This window comes from Leptinotarsa decemlineata, unplaced genomic scaffold (assembly GCF_025532065.1).
Source record: "Leptinotarsa decemlineata unplaced genomic scaffold, Ldec_3_MD MMD2_P_RNA_scaffold_6, whole genome shotgun sequence".
NCBI lineage: Eukaryota > Metazoa > Arthropoda > Insecta > Coleoptera > Chrysomelidae > Leptinotarsa > Leptinotarsa decemlineata.
In genome coordinates, this window is record NW_027412533.1 from 10,721,906 (window position 1) to 10,736,598 (window position 14,693).

General features: G+C 36.9%; 3 protein-coding genes across 3 annotated transcripts in view; all 3 read left to right on the top strand.

Annotated features, from left to right (window-relative positions):
- The window catches only part of LOC111515722 (adenylate kinase 8), a 42,751-nt gene that overhangs the window by 4,939 nt on the left and 23,119 nt on the right, over nt 1–14,693 (top strand). The window lies entirely within an intron of this gene.
- On the top strand, nt 835–3,626 carry LOC141480123 (uncharacterized). Its single transcript, XM_074169925.1, has 2 exons — nt 835–1,409; nt 1,474–3,626. Exons 1-2 carry the CDS (start codon nt 851–853, stop codon nt 2,346–2,348), a joined length of 1,434 nt encoding a protein of 477 aa, XP_074026026.1. The 5' UTR covers nt 835–850; the 3' UTR covers nt 2,349–3,626.
- LOC141480124 (uncharacterized) lies at nt 6,099–7,260 on the top strand. The gene is made up of 2 exons (XM_074169926.1): nt 6,099–6,378; nt 6,442–7,260. Exons 1-2 carry the CDS (start codon nt 6,227–6,229, stop codon nt 6,629–6,631), a joined length of 342 nt encoding a protein of 113 aa, XP_074026027.1. The 5' UTR covers nt 6,099–6,226; the 3' UTR covers nt 6,632–7,260.

Genomic DNA, 14,693 nt, shown 5'->3' on the forward strand with positions numbered 1-14,693 from the left:
ATTTCGAATATTTGTACTCCGTAATTTGATCGATGTATGAACTTTTGTAATATTTGTATATTTATTACAAGAATTGTTGCAAAAAAGGTATGTATTTGTGTGATCCGGCATTATTCTTCTACGTATGAATATATAAGTAGTAGTTGTTTACAGCTGATTCTCGGCCTCCCCCCACCACTATGACGTATTAATTGCTTTTTTTATTGGTTGTTGTTTGGTGAAGTTTTTTTTGTTGTGCAGTGAAGTCAAGGCGTTGTGACCTTGAAGTGTCTGGTGCATGGATCGTTCAGATTTTTTTTTCATATGAGATTTTGTGTGTTTATGTGTGTGTGTAGGAGAATGCACGGTACAGGGTTTCATCATGTGCTTGTTTGTCTATGTACAAACATACGTCTGCATACTTCGAAGATCCTCCAAGTAATAAATGCTCCATCGGTGTTAGGGCACCAAGTTAGTAGTGGAGTGACGTCACAGCAATAACCGTTCAACGGCTAGAGAGCGACATGTTCACTCCACGACGTGTGGCAGAGTAATGCGTATTCATCGGTCTGCCCTCACCTCTCCTGAAGCGATGAAGGTTCGCTCTAGCCCCGCTATCGATGGTGACACAACGGCAGCCGAGGACTGTTTGCCTAGCGTCTACCCTCTCCGAGACCGCAACGACCACTGCTTGCTCGTATATCGACATCTGTTATCGCCATTCAGTTGGGAGGTAATCTTGGCGCATGTAGTTGAGAAGTGGGGTTGGCTATGACGTCTTGACGGTCCTATCAGAGTGTATTTAAGAAGCGTACGAGTGTTGGCTATGTCAGTTTACATCAAGTGAGTTAGTGAGAACTATTATATAAAAATGTATTCCTGTGACTGTGGTAAATCTTTCACTCGTAGTGATAATCTTCGTCGGCATCAGCTCCAGAGTTGCCAAGGAGGGCCTGCAGTGAAACGGGTGAGAGTGGATAATGCAACACCTATGTATACGTGCAATTGTTGTAATGTGACAATTCCTATGAGCCAAGTGAATTCTCACCGAAGAACCATGAGTCATAAAAATAATGCATGTGTTCAATTGTCTGACGGTGTTCAAATTATAACGAATGCATTCAATTGCCGCATTGCTACATACAGGGTGGAGAGTTCGATTGTAACCAGTGACTACATTTCATTTTTCAATAAGATTAGGCAGAAGGTCATTGAATTACTGGAATCAGCCATCAGGATCCATAAAAGCATCAAGGTGAATATGGAAGTTTTTGGGAATTATATTCTTCAGACTGATGATTCGAGGGACACGAAGTCATTTAATTCCCAAAATAAAATAGTGGACCAATCTTCAGATTTGAATGCTGTTTTTGATGGATTCCGTGATGTAATTGTGGCACAAACGACTGAGTTCCAGGATCGTGACTCAGGTATTTATTTTTTAAAAATTTCAATAAGATTGAATAGTAATATTTTTTTTTTTTTTAAATTCAGGTTGGACTTGTGAAAAAATATTGTTTCTCGAGGTCAACATTAATAAATACAGTCCACTGGAAGGACGTTCATATGTGAAGCTGCCTCAATGTATTCAATGGAAGAAAGCTGTTGTGAATGTTCGTAATGAAGATCAATATTGTTTTGCTTGGGCTATAACATCAGCATTATATCCTGCAGATAGTCGAGTGTCCGAACTTACGTCATATCCACATTTTTCCACTGTTTTAGATGTCACAGGTATGGATTTTCCGGTTAAAGTTAATAATAAGAGTATCGAAATATTCGAAGATAGGAATGATATTTCAATTAATGTTTACGGTTTAGAGAGTACATTTGAGAAGGGTAAAATGAAGTATGAAGTGATTGGTCCATTGCGATACTCACAGAGAAGACTCCGGAGACATGTCAATTTGTTGTTTATAACTGATGACTCCGGTAATGGTCACTATTGTTGGATCAAAGATCTTTCAAGATTAGTTTCTAATCAACTATCAGCTCATAGACAGAAAAAATATTTTTGTGACGGATGTTTGATATATTTTTCTGATGAGAGATTGCTTTTACGTCATAATATGTATGATTGTAATCACATTAGTACCACAACACCAACTACTAATTTAAAGATCAATAAATATGGTAGAATGGTTGCGGAAAATAAACTAATGTTTGAAAACTTTGAGAGGCAAATGAGGGTGCCATTTGTAGTGTATGCTGATTTTGAATCAGTGCTTAAACCGATTCATGTGAATGAGCCAAATCCTGGAAGTTCATACACGATTAAAACATTCAAACATGCCCCATATTCATTTGCTTATTTGATAAAGTGTTCATATAATGATGATTTGACAAAATTTGTTACATATAGGGTGTAGATGCAGCTCAGAAATTTGTGAGTAGCATTGAAGATGATTTGAAAGAGATACATGAAAATCATCTCAGAAACCCTAAACCAATGGATACACAAACTGTCGAAGAAGAAGAACAGTTTGTTGCAGCCAGAACTTGTGGTATATGTAATAAAGCATTTACTGATGGTGACGTCAAAGTAAGAGATCATTGTCATGTCACAGGAAAGAAAAGATCACATGCCGCTCACTCGAAATGTAATTTAAATTTCAAAATACCAAACTTCATACCTATCATTTTTCATAATTTAAGTGGTTATGATTGTCATTTATTCATAAAAGAATTGTATAGGAATAAAGAGAAAGTTGATGTTATCCCGCAAAACTAAAGAGAAATATATATCTTTCACGAAGCATCTCTTTACACACAGCTATACCGATAAAGATGGTGTGTGGTTAGGAAGAATTATCTCAAAATGAGATTTATCGATAGTTATAAATTTATGACTAATTCGTTGGAGAAGTTGGGTGCAAACTTGACCTCCGATCAATGTTTGGAGATGCACAAACATTTCCCACAAATTGAGAAATTCAATTTGATGAGACAGAAAGGTGTATTTCCATATAGTTTTTGTTGATGACATTGACAAATTGAATTATCCATTACTTCCGACAAAAAATCAGTTTTATGACACACTCAATTGTGAACATATATCGGAAACTGATTATGATAGGGCTAGAAAAGTTTGGAATTTATTCGAGTGTCAGAATTTGGGGGAATACTCTGATTTGTATTTGAAGTCGGATGTATTGCTACTATGTGATATTTTTGAAAACTTCCGCACCACAAGTTTAGAGATATATAACTTAGATCCGGCACAATATTACACTGCACCTGGATTATCATGGGATGCCATGTTGAAGTTCACTAATGTTGAATTGGAATTACTAACTGACATTGATATGATTCACTTTTTTCAAAAAGGTATACGAGGTGGAATTAGTCAATGTAGCGAGAGGAAACATATAGCAAATAATAGATTTTTACCCAATTATAATCCCAACGAACCTTCCACATTCATTACATATTTAGATGCAACAAATCTATACGGTCACAGTATGTCACAACCTCTACCAACAAGTGAATTTACATGGTTGACACCAAATGAAATTCTTAATCTCGATGTGATGGATGTGAGTACTGATAGTCCGTATGGGTATGTATTTGAAGTGGACATTCATTATCCACAAGAGTTGCATGATAAACATTCTGACCTTCCATTTTTAGTCGAAAAAATAATACCACCTCGCGTACACAATCGAAAATTCCCAAATTAATTCCAAATTTGAATGATAAAAGAAAATATATTGTTCATTATAGGAATCTACAGCAAGCTGTCAAAAATGGATTGATTGTAATGAATACACATAGAGTATTGAAATTCAAACAATCATGCTGGATGAAACCCTATATAGATCTTAATACTGAAATGCGTAATAGGTCTAACAACAAATCTGTTAAAGATTTCTATAAACTAATGAATAATGCGGTGTATGGAAAGACAATGGAGAATGTAGATAATCGAATTGATGTTAGACTCGTTACACATTGGGAAAATATAAAGAAAAATATAGGTGCCAGCACTCTCATAGCCAAACCAAATTTCAAAATTGTTCAATTTTCACTGATAATTTCGTTGCCATTCAATTGGGTAGAGTGAAGGTTCATTACGATAAACCATTATATTTGGGATTTTCCATATTAGAATTATCTAAAACAGTCATGTATGACTTTTTCTATGGATGCATCAAACAACACTTTGATGAAAATGTCTCTTTACTTTACACAGATACCGACTCGCTCATTCTTAAAGTAAACACAGAAAATTTTTATGAATTCATAAAAACTAACATAAGTAGATTTGATACATCCAATTACAGTATAGTTAACCAATTCAATATTCCAGTAACAAGTTCAGTCTTGGGTAACTTCAAAGATGAATTTCCAAATGATCCAATCATGAGTTTTTATGGTACAGGTGCTAAAGCATATTATGTGAAATCTGTTGATGGTGAATTTAAGAAAGCCAAAGGGGTTAAACGATCTGTAATAAAGAATGAATTGACATGCGAAGATTATCAAAAAATCGTCGAACAAGGTGGTATGATATTCAGAAAGATGAATTCATTTAGAAGCGTGTTACATGATATGTATACTGAATTAAAAAATAAAGTTGCATTATCATATCACGATGATAAACGATTTATCATTCCGAATACTACCCACACTCTTCCTTGGGGTCATAATGATATTGAATTTTATGAAAACGATCCAAATGAGAACATTCGTTGGATAAGTAATATTATTCAACAATCACAATCTCAGGAGACTCCATTGGATCAATTGATTAATTTATTATCTGCCGAGATCAATGATTGAAATATCATTCAATATCTTCAAAACCGGAAAATTCAATATTGATATTTATGTAGCCATTTATAATTAATAATATATGATAGAAGTAATGTGATATTAATGTATTATGTATGTATGTATATGTATTACTGTAATGAATATAAAATGATTAAAATTTTATTGTATTATTTCTATTTCCCTAATCAATTACTGCAATATATTAGTATAATGTAAATGACAGAAATATCAGTTTGAAGAGAATCATCGTAGAGTGCACAATGTCTAAAACAATCGATAAGTTTGGTAGAAAAAGAAAATGGGGTGGTAATGTCATTCGAGGTCCTCCTGGGATGGTTTTAAATTAACAAAAGATGGTCATTATGACATGCAAAGGAAAATATTGAAAAATACAAGTGAACCAATTGACAAGAGTGATTGTGTAACTGTATCATATCTTGAGGGGGAAATTAATGGAGCAAAGGAAGTTATACTTCTAGCCCTACAAGCTGCAATACAATCCACAATAGGCAATATTGCTCGGGACGCCCGGCAAGCATTTAACGATAAAATTGCAGAGGCTCGGATAACTTTCACTCGTAAATTTTGACAAACTTACAAGTGATGTAGACATAAAAATGTCTGACATAACAGCGTCTACAAATAAAAAATTTGATGCTATGTCAAACATAACAGGGACTACAATGAAAAAGTATGATGTACTGGAACAGAGAGTTGAAGTATTGGAGAAAAACCATAAAGAAGTTTTGGAGAGAAACTATAAAGTCAGGCCATCATCATCAGGTGGACTGGGATATCCAGGACTGAACATTAATCCAAATCATAGAATAATACAACCAAAACCAAAACCAACTGATGATGTATTAATGGAACCAACATGGTGAATGTATTCCCTCGTTAGTTAGGTTAATAGCTACGTTAGGTTAGCTGCATACTTACGTTAGGTTAGGTGTTAGGTTAGTATTCCCTCGTTAGGTTAGGTTAATAGTTACTGTAGGTTAGGTTAGGTTAGGTTAGGTTAGGTTAGGTTAGGTTAGGTGTTCGGTTGCATAGCGGTAGGTTAGCGTACTAGGTTAGGTTACGTTAATACATACGATAGGTTAGGTGTTCGGTTGCATAGCGGTAGGTTAGCGTACTAGGTTAGGTTACGTTAATACGTTAATACGTTAGGTTAGGTGTTCGGTTGCATATTATGTTACGAACGCGCGCGCGAAGAGGGCGTAGATGTCTCTCCAGATGTCCCGCCTACCTGGGGCCGGAGGCCCCACCCACCTGGGCGGAGCCCAGGCAGTGGGCGGGGCCCGTTAGGGCCACGCCCCCCCCCCCCCCCCCCGTCCGCCACCAACTTTTCGGATACCCCGCCCCTTTCCGAAGCCCCGCCCCCTTTCCGAAGCCCCGCCCCTCCCCTCCCCGAAGCCCCGCCCCCCCGACTCCCAACATTTGCGCATGTACACCCCTACCCTCATCGCGCATGTGCGCTCCCACCATTTTCCCACCGCTCACGCATCGAAGTCGATACCCTCCGGAGAGCACTCCACAACATTCAGTTCGAGAAGTCATCTCATCGAGAGCAGTCCACTCCACAACAAGGCAGTACGTTCCAACGACCAACTTGATATTTGAGTAAGTAAATTAGGAATGTTATTTTTTATATCAACTAACTTTGTATTATTTCTTCTTTTTCAGAATGGCAACCAATACACAGGAGGTGAATAATGCTGTGGCGTCTATTCTGCCGGTGTCCGCTGACCAGGAGGAGGCAGCATCTTCGAGAGCGGTGACGGTTGACCAGCCAACCACTTCGCGTTCGCGAGTTAGGTGCAGATCTTCTAGCCCTGACTTATTCGAGGAGGAGGAGAGGAAGTCAGGGCTGTGAAGAAGGTTTGCCAACGACCTGCAGCAAAGGTTGGTCCTATTTCAAAGTACCGAGCTACTTGCAATAGGACTAATCCTTATGCAGGTAGTTTTTCGACCTCTCGTAAGAGGGCCTCCACACCAGCAGCAGCACCAGCACCAGCAGTGGAAATTCCGAGGAGTCCTTCTCCGGAGTTGGTGATATTGTCGCCGTTGGTGACGCGACTACCACCGCTGCCAGCGACACCGGCGGATCCTGAGGTGTTGGTGCCACAGCCTATCGGAGAGGTTAGTGAAAAGATGAGTGTTTTTCTGCAGAGATGCAAGAAAGCAGAACGAGCTGCCCGATCTAGCGAGGCCGAGTTGGTTACCATGAAGCGACAAATGGCTGAAATGGATAACCGACGGAGGGAACTCCAAAAGGAAATGGCCGAAATAGATCGGAATTATGCATCTCTGCAGGAAAGGTGTAAAGCAAAGACCTCTTCGATAGAGCTGTACAAAAAAGTAGTGACAGTTATGGACACTCTTTTTGTAGATGAAGTGTAAATGTAAGATTAGTTTTAGGTTAGTTAGGAGTATTTAATTATGGTAGTTTTAAGTTTATATTTGTTAAGTTTATATTGAATAAAGGAAAAGGAAGTGAAATAAAGGGTGTACACTGTTTTTTGGTTTGGTACACATTGAACAATGCGATGGTTGGAGCATTTTCTTCACTTCCTCTTATTATCATTATTATTTTTTTATTTCAATTCCAAGTTCTTCTAGACAAATACCTCACATCAATTTTTGTGTTCTCTAATCACTTGTAAATAATTTCATGTGAAGAAAATTTAAAAAATAAAAAAATAGACATGTTTCATAGTGAAATCGACAAGTATATTTCATTTGTATTTTATCCATTCAAGTATCTCTTTCATTGAATATGTCTTATGTCACTTTGCAATTTACCCCTACTCATTGAATATGTCTTATGTCACACTACAATTTACCCCTACTCAATGTTCCACTCCTCTCCCACTCCTCTCGAAAGTATAAAAGTAGAAATCATCTGATGAAACATTCAGTTGATCAGCTAGCATCGAGATGGAACCCGATTCACCTCCGAACCCTATAGCTGCCCGGATCAGGGGTACAACTTCAATTACTGGGATAACAGCCAGGTACAGGTTGTCTCTTCCACCACGGAACCCCACAGTCCGCCATACGAATACCGGGATCACGACATCAGGATGCAAGTTCAGCATGTCACTGGCAGTGACGAAGGACACCTGGATGACTCGGAATATCCAGATCCTGACGGATGGTGGGACCCTGCTTATGATGACATTGTCCCAATGAGTAGCGACGACGACGATGATGACGACGACGACTCTGGTGATGATGCTGATGACGAGCTTGACGTTAGACGTCCTCCACCATCCCCTATCCTCATCGAGGATAGTCCTCCGCCATCCCCAATCCTAATCGATGATGATGTCCTCAATTCCGATGATGACATATAATCATCTACTCGTCCATCATTTCCTTTCCTTTCCTTCCACGGAGTACACACTTTTTGGTTGGTTACACGAGGCACTGCGAGGCTGGGGCAGTGTCTTCCTCCCTTCCTCTCCCTCTTATTAGTTTTTTTTCCATAATAATCACTAGAATTTCTCCTAATAATCGCTCAGAGTTTCATTCTTGATGTTTTCGAATCTCAAACACTGTTCTACATTTCACCCCCCCATTTCATTTCTTCCAATATAAATATAGCAACAATCCCAGTTCTATATCATTCTTCCACAATGTCGAGTACAGGACCCATCCAAGTACATGAAATAGATTCAACGTCTGATCATTTGAGTACAACCTTCGCTCAATTTCTGCAGCGAATCTATGATCTTCCTGATGATTTCGCAGAACGAGTGAACAAGGTATTCAGGACGACATAGATGCTGTTGACGATAATAATGCGGATGATGTGATTAGTATATCATCTGATTCAGCTGATTATGACGACGACGACATCATGAGTATATCATCTGATTCAGATGACTACTATGAGGATGATATCATTAGTATATCATCTGATTCAGATGACGATACCATAATTATTGTTTCTGATGATGAGGAGCGTTAGTCCATATCATTGCATGGATTAATAAAAAAAAAACAGCCCTTTTCAGGGCTACAATTAAAGACTGAAACAATAAAAAAAATAGCTCTTTTCAGAGCTACCATTATACTTTCAAACAGAAACAGATTCATACCATTGTTAACATTATGTTAACATTATAATCTCAAAACGAAATATATGTATGTGAAAGTATTCATCATTATATGCATATGAATGATTGACAAATGCCAACTTCAACTTTCATTTAAAGTAGTACTCATCATATGCATAGATATCAATGACTATCAAATTCCAAATTTCGACTTTTCAGTCAAAGTAGTAATTTATTTGTCATATAATGTTTAGATATTCAAAGACTAACAAATTTCCAACTTAGACTTTTATTAATCAAAGTATTCATTTGTCACATAATCTATGAATACTAATACAACTAACTACTGTTTGTGTGAATAATGTAGCCCTGAAAAGGGCTGTTGTTTTTTTTTTGACCAGTAGGTCCACGGTTATTGTGCCACAGTTTGGACATTATTACATATAATACATGTAGATACTCGGGTGAAGTTTGTTAGTGGCCTCTCGCAAGCTTCACACCAATTCTGTCCCATTTCCATAATTGAGACAGTGTTGTGGGTGTTGACATGGGCATACCACCCTCCATTATTGTTTCTATGCGAATAAAACCGAAAGCAGCACCAACATAGTTTTTGTTCTCTCCTCTATCTATGTGCTGATCAATACGTATGCATCCAATGCACAATACAAATCCAAGGGATCTTCCAGTGTCTCACTGACATTGAGTGTTCGCATACCGATCCTCATAGCACCATCACCTTCAGTTGTGTCAGCTTCTATCCCTTCATCATCTCCTTCTTCATCCATGACCCTCTCAAACTCCATCACGTCATCATCTTCGTCGCTTTGGTTGGCCTCGTTTTCAACTTCGTCTATCTCATCTTCATCGACTCCAACATCTTCTGCTTCAACTATTACTTCCTCTAGCGGAACATTGACATCCTCATCATCTGATTCGTCTATCCAATTGTTTTCATCAACAGCAGCTATTCTATTAATGCAGCATTTATTTTTGCAGAATTCATCTTGTTGTTGTTTGCTCACAGTTGTAGAGAGTGAATGAATGAACTCTAGGTTTGCAAGTCAACTTATATAGGAGGTGATGCGACTCCCACTTGACTCGTTTAGAGTGGAATAGTAGGAGAAGTTATCCCACTATACTTCCACATGATGTTGATTTGTATAAATAGAGATCGTAGGTATAGGAGAGAGCATTCAGAGTTTCTGTAAGTCATCTCTTATATTTCTAATCGAATTAGTAAAATGCCGTTTCAAAAGAGTGGAATGAAAACCAAAAGTGTGTGTCTACCCAATGATGATTGCAGGGGCTATTGTGTGCTACTTTTGTCAAATAAGTAGACCTAAGGATTCAATCAATCCATGTACTGGTATGTGTAGTGATTGCGTGTTGCGGATTCCAACTATCGCCTCCTTCTCATCCACCGAAGCGAACAAAATCGGATTATCGTCAACAACAGTTACAGTGTCTGAAGTTTCCGAACCTATAATATTTAACAATATAGGTATCTGTAGAAATATTTGTGGTATCTGTGCTGCCGTTCCAACTCCACTGCAACGTTGTTTGCGTTGTGATACATATTCCATGAATTGTTGGAATCATGTATGCAATGCATGTAGAAGTACTTGGGATCTGTGTGAGAAGGTTGGTCAACTCTACCCCAATAGGAGAATCCATTTTTTTCAATGTTGGTGTTTGACGCACGAGCAACAACTATTGAGGAATAGAGTCAAAGAACGTTCCACATCCACAGAGACATATTAACATTTTTCATTTTTTATTATCGTTATTGTCCTCTATTATTAATAAATATATATATATTTTGAATTTATTTGTATTATTTTCTAACATTTAAAAACATGCATGCAACACAAAGTTTTCCTCTTAAATGACAAAGATTGTTACATGCGTGAATAGTTTAGTGAGAGAGCGCATGTGCCAGTTGATGAAAGAGCGCATGCGCTAGTTTATTTTCTTCTATAAATGGTGAGGTCTCAGTAACATCATCACCTTTCCTATCCACATTCTATTGCTATCACATATCATTCCTCAGACCTTAATAATCATGAGCTCTATGCCGCTATTGATTGCTGAAGATGGTTCACCACTTGTTGATATCGATCAGACTGATTTTGAAAATATTCCAGTATTACATTTATCGAGTCAAGATTCGATAAATGATTTTGATATTAACGACTTCGTTAACTTTGCAGATGTGCCAGAACCAAATGAGCAAATTATTATTGAAAATCCGATCGTTTCGCAATTATCATCACTCAAACACTCTTCATCTACCCTTCCTCTTGGTGTTGATAAGAAATCTAGAACAATCAAGAGAAGGTTACTAAGGCATCTTCATCGATTGTCACTGACTTTAAAGAAAAGAAAGAATCCAAAAGTGTTGTGCGACAGAAAAAACCCCGCAACGAAAAGTGACAGATCGAAGAGGAAGCCAAAAGGTACTCCTAAAGAAATGAAGAGTGATTTGAAAGCTGAACCGCTATCTTCTTTCAGCCCCCTCCATCGGTTTGGGGAAATGAAAAGGAAAGCAAAATGCCGTCTTGTAAAGGCACAGATGACTATTGCTGAACTTGAAAAGAGTGAGCGAGCTATTAATGCTAATAATGAAACTCTTGAAGCATTAGATGCCAAGATTGCATTAGCGAAGGTTGAATTGGCTAGAATGTCTAAGATGCTGATGAACTCCGTTCAAAAATTGGTAAAGATAAGCAATTCCATCAACGTTCGAGAATGCAAGCTCAGGCTGAGCTTGAGGAGTCGACTAAGCTTTATGAGACAGCATTATCAGTGAGAGATAATTGGCAAAAAGAGTTGGATACTGCATTTCAAAGTGACGGCGATTAGTTTTGGGAATGATAATGTGTTTTCAATATCGTGAGTTGAAAAATATAAGCGGGAATGGAGTATACAATTAATTTGGTTTGGTATACACAGAACATTGCGAATGGCTGGGGCAATGTTTACCGCTGCAATATTTTTCAGTTCACATACTTATAATTGAAATGAAAACAATAATGAACTTTAATATTACTTTATTCATAAAAGTCACTATTATATACATTTAAACCATATTTGATTCATCAATCCAAGAATTTTGTTCGCTAGGAAGGCCTAACCACTTTACATATACTTTATTTTTTTCTTCTCTTCAACACCTTCTCAATCAGATATACGTCAGGATTCTCGGTTCGTAATAACTCTTCTTCGTAAAAACATCCTCTAATCGGCTGTTCATTCATATCTTCAAGATTATAAGTCGTTGGGATGGTTTTAATTAATTTTAACAATCTTGAATAGCTCCGTGGTAAAATTCGCAGTGTAAGACTTTCAAAAATATGTTTGTATTTACTTATACGTACAATATCATTTAATTGGAATTTGGGTTTACTTTGTCTTCCTCCAATTCCATTGATACCCTTGAATTTTAATTTTGTTGTTGAATCAACATTGATGGGTGCCATACCTATTGTACGATGAACTTTATTATTATATCTACTAGTTATAATTGGAAGAATATCAAGCCATTTGTGGTGACCTCTCATCGAAAATTCCTTGTAGAGCCATGCCTTTATTGTACGAATCACTCTTTCTGCTATAGCTGCCTTCTTTGTGCTAAATGTTGAATAATGATTGATATTATATTCTCGCATGAGAGATGAGAAGCTTTTATTGAAAAATTCTTTCCCTTGATCGCTTTGTATGTGTTTGGGGGAGTATTTGGCTTCTTTCAGTACATGTTTCATTGCATTAGTTACTGTACTACCTGTTTTATCTTTAACTGCTACAGTCCACAGATATTTGGAGTAACAATCTACACTACAAGTATATATCGGTATCCTTCATTACTTTTTGCATAAGGTTGCAGTTCAGCTAAATCTATTTGCCATAGATCTGCAAAACCTTTGATGGTGGTTATTCTTCTACGAAAATTACGTCTTGCAGGTTTATAATTCATTAACAACTTGTCGTTTGACATCACTTATTTCATTAGTCATTCTATTTCAATATGATTAAAGAGAAAAGGTGATAATGTTACTGCATTGAATGATGATGTGACAGTGATCATTACATGTGAATATGTTAATATATTATACCTTCTTCACGTAATTCTTCAATTATTGAAATTATTTCATTATCATGTCCGTATGTCCGGCTGACTTTGAAGCTACCAATAGTCGTAGGCGAGCAACTAACTCTTTCGGTGAATTCCAGTACACATAATTCACAGGTTAGAATTATATATTTTCTCCATTTTCACTCGTTTGAGTGCTCCACCAATTTTACTTCTACTTCTTATTGGATATTGTCGTGAGTCTAATAGAGGTTTGATAAACTTCACGAATTTTTTAGAATTTGTATTTTTAAAACCATTCTTCAGATGATATTGTTTATATGGAGCATTCGTTATTTTCAATATTTTGGAATATACTTGACGAGTTTCTTCATTATCAACATCTTGTGGATTCTTCAAAAAATCATATCATACAATTCTGGACTACCTGCGCATTCATATTTTTTCACTTTATTAGCATCCCAAAATGAAATGTTTCCATCTTTGAAATTTACCACTAGACTTCCCATTTCGCAGCTTTTGTGTAATTGGATCCATACGTACGCCAAATGTTCCATCATATGCTGGATTTTTGATTTTTATTATAATTATCAAATGTTTCATCAAAACATCTTCACCACTTTCATTCATAACAGGTGAGATGTCAGGATCCTCGAGGAATCGATGTGGGACGATGATGGTGTTTCGAATAGAGTTGTTCTCATATCGTCTTGAAGTGTGCTCGTGTCACTATTCACAGATGATACACTACCAAAGATTGTTTTCTTCCTATTGGAGTACTCATGGGATAATTTGAAGTAGATTGAACAGTTCCATGATTTGGTGATAACACTGGTGATTTAGAAGTAGCGTTTGATGATAAAACATTCAATGGTTTCATTATGGGCTCATACAATCTTTCAAGTGTCGTACGATTTTCAATATTATCATTCTTGATAGAGTTGAATTTCTGCCTGACAGCTTCTGTTGTCTCTACTAGTTGACGTTTCAAATTTATTTCATTGTTTTTTATTTTCAGGATCTTTTTTTTGTATTCATAATGCCCTTTTTTTGAATTAAAGCTTAATTCGTTGGTGAAGTGACCACTACAATATTCAGTGATCGAATAAGTTCCAAAAACAAGATCATGGGTATATAAAACTATCGAATCCTTTGCGATATCTACCTTCATCTATTTTTCTATCCTTATCAATGACTAGAAATCCATATTGGTCCTCCCAGCATTTAACACACATCAATTGGAATTGTTTGAATGTTACATCGGGTGAAACATGATCTGAATAAATGTGATGTAAATTCGTCTCATCTTGTTTGAACATTATAATGAAATTGGTATTGTCACGCACTAACTGTTTGGTTACCCGTGAATATGTCTGTGCTAGATAAAAACAATCAACATCCTTATGACGTCCCATACAGAAATATGATCTAATAATATCTTGCTTTTCACATATTACATCATCGAAAATGAAAACAGAATTAGGCTTAGCGTCGGAGGGTTCCACTATTTCTGCATTATTGCTGAATGTATAAAAACCTAATCCTTTTATAGGTTCCAAAACACTTCGCAAGTACTGATATTTAGGTTGATTGAGTGATTTCGAATAGAGATACACATTTCTAAATCTCAGTCCTTGTGGATGTGGTTTAATAGTGATATCATTGCATTCGTCTTTCCACAATTTGAAGGTCCTATAATGAGTCCTCGAACTGATGATGGAAGTAGTGGACCATGTCTGAATACCCTTTGTCCATTCAATCCACAACCAAATTTTATCATC